This window comes from Propithecus coquereli, unplaced genomic scaffold (assembly GCF_000956105.1).
Source record: "Propithecus coquereli isolate 6110/MARCELLA unplaced genomic scaffold, Pcoq_1.0 Scaffold970, whole genome shotgun sequence".
NCBI classification, from domain to species: Eukaryota; Metazoa; Chordata; class Mammalia; order Primates; family Indriidae; genus Propithecus; species Propithecus coquereli.
In genome coordinates, this window is record NW_012156063.1 from 27,351 (window position 1) to 34,461 (window position 7,111).

General features: G+C 52.3%; 1 protein-coding gene across 1 annotated transcript in view; it reads left to right on the forward strand.

Moving 5' to 3' along the window:
• The window catches only part of LOC105827124 (ras-GEF domain-containing family member 1C), a 33,822-nt gene that overhangs the window by 22,519 nt on the left and 4,192 nt on the right, over nucleotides 1–7,111 (forward strand). Inside the window, exons 8-9 of the mRNA XM_012665145.1 lie at nucleotides 1,608–1,703; nucleotides 3,414–3,537. Of these exons, the coding sequence (XP_012520599.1) occupies nucleotides 1,608–1,703; nucleotides 3,414–3,537 (220 nt within the window). The remainder of the gene's footprint in view (nucleotides 1–1,607; nucleotides 1,704–3,413; nucleotides 3,538–7,111) is intronic.

Genomic DNA, 7,111 nt, shown 5'->3' on the forward strand with positions numbered 1-7,111 from the left:
GAGAGGGGACGAGCAAAGACCTCCCAGACCACACCGCCTCGTTTTTGTTATTCCCACTACACTGAGGTCAGGAGTGAGCTTGTCTGACGCCCTCGGTGTCCCCCGAGCCCCAGCACCTGGCACAGGAAGGACCTGTGCAAATGTCTGTGGCGTTGACGTAAGTCTGGAGTGACCATTCACCCCGGTCTGCGCAGGACTGTCCCGGGTTTCACACGGAAGGTCCTGCTTCCAGGAAGTCCCTCAGTCCTGAGCAGACCAGGCAGCTGGTCGCCCTGCCAAATCTGGATCTGGTCTTAGCCCTGGCAGTCACTACCTGGGTGACCTTGGGCCAGGCCCTGCTACTCTCTGGGCCTCAGTTTCCCTATCTGCCCTGCTCAGGTGGGCCATCTGCTTTCGTGCTTTGCAGAGTTGTCAGAGTCCAGGCTCTCACCTCGAAGACTTTGTTAACTTGGGGTGGGGGTGACCCTAGCACTCTCTGAGCCAGAAATGCCGGCGCCGGGACCCAGTTCCCAGGGATCACGGGCTGGTCGGGCCCGGCTGGACTGGCAGCACGTGCCCCAGCTCTGGATGCCGAGGACAGAGCGTGTGTTAGGTGCAGCGGCTCAGAGCACCAGGAATGCGTTCCTTCACAGTTTCACAGCTCTGCAGGCCACAAGGCCAACACCAAGGTGTCAGCAGGGCCACGCTCCCTCCAAGGGCTCCAGGGGGATCCTTCCCGCCTCCCCCAGCTTCTGGGGGCCCCAGGCATTCCCTGGCCCGTGGCCACATCACTCCCATCTCTGCCTCCGCCTTTAGATGGCCTGCCCTCCTGTGTGCCCAAACTTCCCTCTTTCTGTAAGGACACCAGTCACTGGGTTAGGGCCAGCCCTTGTCCAGTGTGACCTCAGTCTCATTATGTGTCTCCAGATAGTGTCCACGATGCAGGCACTGGGTGTTAGGACTTGAACACACCTTCGCGAGGGCTGCAGTTCAACCCATGGCAGCAGGGTAGGCCCAGCCGGGTTCCCCAAGGGTGGTCTGCACGGTCAGCTCTGGGGGGCAGCCTGCAGGTGCGGAGCCTGGGGACACACGTGACTCCCAGTCCTCACAGGCTGGATTCACAAGCCTTCCCTTGGGGCGGCACAGCAAGAATGCTTTTGCTTTTGCTCCCGCCCCAAAGGGTATCAGGATTGGCTCTTTAGCGTCAAGAAAGACACAGGGTGACAAACCGTTAAAAACATTAAAAATAAAAAAGTTGGCCCCCAAACCAGAACGGATGACTCACACCTGTTCCACACAGATCTGAGCGCACACGAACTGCGAGGGGAGAGATACTCAACCTTCACCCAGCCCCAGAGTGGAGAGCATCTGACCCGGCTGGGAGGAGGCAGCTGGCCCGGGTTACCCGCCCTGTGCCGCCTTTCTGTGGTCCCACGTCGCCCCGACAGGATGCGCTCGTGAGCCTCAGAGCTCATGAAGCCCCAGGCTCTGGCCTGCGCTGAAGTCTCCCCGCCCGCTGCATCCCAGGCCGCAGCACCCAGGGCCGGCGTCTGCTGGCCGCGCTGCCTCCCTGCCCGCAGGCAGCGCTGCGGGGGCCAGCCGAGGCCCACGGCGCCCCTCCCTTCCAGGTCGTCATTCCCTTCTTCAGCTTGCTCATCAAAGACGTCTACTTCCTCCACGAGGGCTGCACCAGCCGGCTCCCCAACGGACACGTCAACTTCGAGGTAGGGTCCCGGGACCTCGGGACTGCCGCTGTCAGACAGGCCAGCAGAAGTTCCCAGAGCAGGAGCACCGGCGCCTGACAGGGGACTCGGGCGGAGTGCGGCAGCTCACAGCCGCCTTCAGGGCAGGGATAACCGGCACCCCGCGCTCCGCCAGCTGGGGAGACCGAGGCTCACGCACATGTCACTGGCCACTCCAGGCTAGGCCTTGTCCCCAGCTCAGGGGAAGCAGAATCAATCCATCCCTTGGAGAGCGCCAGGCCAGTGAGTGACCGCTGTGACAGGCTGCACAGGGGCCCAGCGCACAGGCTCAGGGCAGGCCCTAACGGAGCGCCTTGAGCAGCGGGAGGGGTCATCACGCAGAGGCTGGAATGGTCAGAAGGAAAGAAAGACACTTAATGCTGTCAGCTCAAGTGTCCCCTCCTCCAGGAAGTCCCCTCCACTGACCAGGTGGAGAGAGCCCCCTGTCAGGTGTCCCACAGGGGAGTAGGCTGGGCCTCCCTTGCTAGGTCACCACACCCGAGTCCCCGAGCTCCTCAGAAGCAAGGTCAGCTGGTCCAGTGTGTCCTGACCCCCGCAGTGGGCCCGCCCAGCACAAGTGTCTCGTGTGGCTGTGGGCTAGGCAGCACTGGGCAGACAGAGCACACGAGGCAGCAGTAGCACCCCCAATCTGTGGGAAGGAGGGGTGCTGCCTCAGCAGGGACACAGGTGGATGTGAGGCCCCACCCAGCCTCCCACTCCAAGGGGCAGTAAGTCCTGGGCCAGTCGCTTGCTGCTCTGAGCCTCAGTCTCTCTCTCTGTAAAACGGGGCTCCCATCCCAGCCACACAGAGGGGCTATGAAAAGTAGATGTGCAGTGGGGCCCCCAAGGGCTCTGTGGACAGGGACAGCAGCACATGCCTGGGTCCTTCGGCCTGGAGCTGCCGCCCGCATGGACACCCAGCAGACCATCTCGTGCTGCCCTCGGGCTGGTGACTCCCGAGGCCCGCAGAGCTGGGGGAAGTCCAGTCCGCAGGCAGTGCCAGGCTGATGCACGCCCAAGTCAGCCCAGGCTGGAGGCGACGCAGAGGAGACTGGGCTTAGGCAAGACTGTAGGACCCTGCGTGGCCTGGGAGCCTCCTCCCCAGGTGACACCAGCACACAGCCAGGTGTGGGAAACCCCATCTTTTGTCCTTCCTGAATTGTTTCTCAGAGCAGAGTCCAGGCGTGGGTGAGGCTGCAAGGAGCTCATGTGGCCCTGGCCTCGGGGAGCAGCAGTAGGGGCTAGACCTAGTTGCCAGGGCAGATCAAGGGATGCCACGGAACAGGGCTCCCCACCAAGCACAACTGTGCTGCTATTTATTTAAATCCTTCTTAAAGTCGGCACACTGTTTAAAAATTAAATAAATGTTTTTACATTATACATAAGAGAATTTGCTTGCATCTTATTTAAATGCATTTAAATGTATTTGCATTATTCTCTAGATAAACACATGTCACTGGCTATAAATAGGGGATAACCACAAAAATAAATGCAATGAAAATAAAAGATTCACTCTTGCTAGAGAAGGCTGTGGGCAAAGGCTGCTGCCTCCCCCACTTACCACCCGCCTTCCTCCCCAATCCCTGAAATCCCTGCTGGTTGGGAGAGAGACTTAGCTGGGGCCGACCACTCACCCTCACAGGGACCTCCAGGCACTGGGGTGCCTCCATTCTGTGTCTCTGACCCTGGCAGAAATTTCTGGAGCTGGCCAAGCAGGTTGGAGAGTTTATCACATGGAAACAAGTGGAGTGTCCCTTCGAGCAAGACCCCAGCATCACCCACTACCTGTACACCGCCCCCGTCTTCAGCGAGGACGGTAAGGTGACCCCACAGCTTCCCTGCCCCCTGGGCCATGGGACTCTTGGGCGGCCTCCTAGTCACCATTCATGGCCTCCTGCTCTGAGTAGGGATGCCCCTTGCCCACCTGTGCTGGCGCTGGGAGGGAACAGGGGAGGCTGCTTCCCCCTGGCTGGCCCACTGCCACCCCAGGAGCACAGGATGGGCCTGAAGAGCTCTGGGCCAGGACCTCAAGGACGCCTGGGGCCAGGTTCCTGCTTGTACACATTTCGACACTGTTGGGCATTGCAAATCTGGGCCATCTGTGTGTAAAGGGGGGGTGGCGATGATAAGAACCACCCTCCAGGGCTCACGTGGGGATGGCCACGCCCTGGGCTGAATCTGCGTGTGCAGGTGCGTAACACACACTGGCATGAGGTGGCGCCTCTTCTCTCCAGCGTACTGTTAATTTCTGTCTCTTCCAGTAAACAAGCATTCCCGCATGATTATTTGTCATACAGATTTGTTTGCAAATGTGCTACGTGGGCGGCTGTCAGGATCCCCCTCTTTCAGGAAGCAGGAGTGGTAGGGAAGCAAGTGGCCAGCTAGGCTTGAGCTGACTGTCCCTGCGGGGCAGTGTGGCCCATGGGCAGCTGCTCTCACCCAGGAGGCCCCACTCAGCACATGGGAGGCCTGGCTCCTCACCACAGCAAGCGTGTTACACAGTGACCCACACCCAAAGGCTGCCAAAAAAAAAAAATTAGGGAGAGGGATTTTTTAATGATTATGCTTTTAAATAGTTTCAATTTTGCCATTTTATTTTTTGTATTTTGGAGCCAGGAACTTTTTGGAGGGGGTTTCACCCATACCTGTACCCCCCAAGAAGCTTAGCTGCTGATGAATAAACCTACCTGAACTGCTCCCACCCCAGCGAGCTGTGTGACCCCAGGCATGCCTTGTCCCCTCTAAGCCTTCCCTGCTGCATCTGTAAAGTGGGTAATGACAGAATCTCCTTCCCAGGGCATGGTGGGAATTACTCAAGTTGGCAGAGGTGAAGCCCGCAATCCATACTAGTATATTAGTTTGGTGCTATAACAAATCACACAAATTTGACAGCTCAAAACAACACACATTTATCCTTGTATAGGTCTGGAGATTAGAGATCAGAAATCAGTTTTGCTGGGCTAAAATCAAGGTGTCAGCAGGGCTGGTTTCTTCTGCAGGCTATGAGGGGAGAATCCATTTCCTGGCCTTTCTGAACTTCCAGTGGCCGCCTGTATTCCCGGGCCTGTGGCCCTTTCCTCCATCTTCAGAGTGCATCAGTCCGATCTCTGCCTCCATCACCACACCACTTCCCTCTGCTGTAGTCAGATCTCCCTCTGCATTCCTCTCATCAGGACACTTGGATTGCATTTAGGGACCACCCGGATAATCCAGGATGATCTCCCCAGCTCCACATCCTTAAATTAATCACATTTGCTGAGTCCCTTTTGCCACAGAAGGTACTATTCAAAGGTCCTGGGGATGAGGACCTGGGTATCTCTGCGGGCCATTGTTCAGCCTAGTATACTAGGTATTATGGCGACTGTTGTCATTAGCCAACGAGCTTTCATGGAAACTGGGCAATAATATGTGTCAAAGACACATGAGGAGAGGGACGGGGGAGTCTCATGGCAGGGAGATGAGGAAAGGGGGGCATTTCATTCACTCCTTCAGTTAATAGTATTTCCTGAGAGCCTGGTATGTGCCAGGCAGCAACTTGGTAGCAAGCATGCAGACAAAACCCTGGCCCTCCTGGGGCTCCATTAGAGAGGAATAGCTCCCATTTTGACCTTCTCTTCCTCCTGTCCCTCCTCCCACCTAGAACAGTGGAGGAAAGCAAGATAAGAGACCTAAGATATATCGAGCTCCAACAAGGTTGGTTGGTCACAGCTCCTGACAGAAGCTTGGTCCTGACCTCAGCTCCAGGCCTTCTGTGACAGGGCCTCCCTGGCAATCCGTCAGCCTTGAGACTCCTTGAAGCAAATGAAAAGATAGAAAGTCTCACCAAAGAAACAGAAGACATAAGGAAGAGCCAATGGAAGTTTTCAAATTAAAAAGTACAGTCGTTGAAATAGAAAACTGAGTGACTGGGCTCAACAGCGAAATGATAGGACAGTGGAAAGAATCAGTGAATTGAAAGCTAGAATGATAAAAATTATACAGTCTAAACAACAGAGAGAAAATAGACTGGAACAGAGCCTCATCCGTGGGATTCTAACAAAAGATCTCACACTCACGTCATCAGAGTCTGAGGAGGAGAGGAGAAAGAGGGCAGAGTTGAAAAAGTACTCAAAGAAATAATGGCTGGAAAGTTCCCACAGTTGGAAAAAACATAAACCTATAGATGTTAAGAGACTGAGTGATCATGAACAGGAAAACCGAAAGAAACCCATACCAAGACATATTGTAGTCAAACTTCTGAAAACTAAAGAAAAAGAAACAATCTTGAAAGCATTGAGAGAGAAATGACACTTTACCTATAGGGGAAAAACAATTGGAATGATGTCATATTTCTCAACGGAAACCATGGAGGCCAGAAGACAGTGGCACATTTTTTAATTGCTGAAAGAAAACTGTCAACCCAGAATCTTATGTTCCGTGAAACCATCCTTTAGGAATTTACTATATGTAAATCAAACTGGAATTCTAAAAGCTGTTCAGGTAACCCACAGGAAGACAAGAAAAATAAAACAGAAAAACAAAACACAGAACAAACAGAATAAAAATAAATAAATAGAATGGCAGGCTTAAGCCCTACCATATCAATAATTACATTAAATGTAAATGGCCTAAATATACGAAGTAAAAGACAAATTGAGTGGATTTTCAAAAATGACCCGGCTATCTACAAGAAACTCACCTCAAATATAATGATACAGATGTGTCATGAGATGGGATGGAAAAAGATAGAGCATGATAAGATTAATCAAATGAAAGCAGGAATGGTGATATTAATAGAGATAAAATCTACTTCAAAAGAAAGAAAATTACCAGAAACAGAGAAGAACATTATATTATAATAATAGGATCAGTTCCCCAAGAAGACATAGCATATGATATGTATCCACCAAACAACAGAGCTGCAAAATTGGTGAAGAAAAAGCTGATCAAACTGAAAGGGGAAATAACAAATCCACAGTTATAGTCAGAGACTTCAATACCCCTCTCTCAACAATCGATACAACTAGATAGAAAATCGGCAAACACAAAGACTTCAACAATACCATAAAACAACAGAATATAATCAACATTTATAGAACACACCATACAACTACAGCAGAGCTCACATTTTTTTCTGATTTCCCACAGAATATATACCAAGGTATACCATATCCTGAGCCATAAAGCAAACTGCAACAAATGTAAAATAACTGAAATCATACAGCGTGTGTTCTCCGACCACAAGGGAATAAAATTAGGAATCAGTAATATAAGACAACAGGAAAATCTCTGAACATTTAGAAACTAAATGACATACTTCTAAATTATCCATGGGTCAGACAGTCTCAAGGAAAAACATAATGGAACTGAATAAAAATACAATCAAAATTTGCAGGTCACAGCTAAAGCAG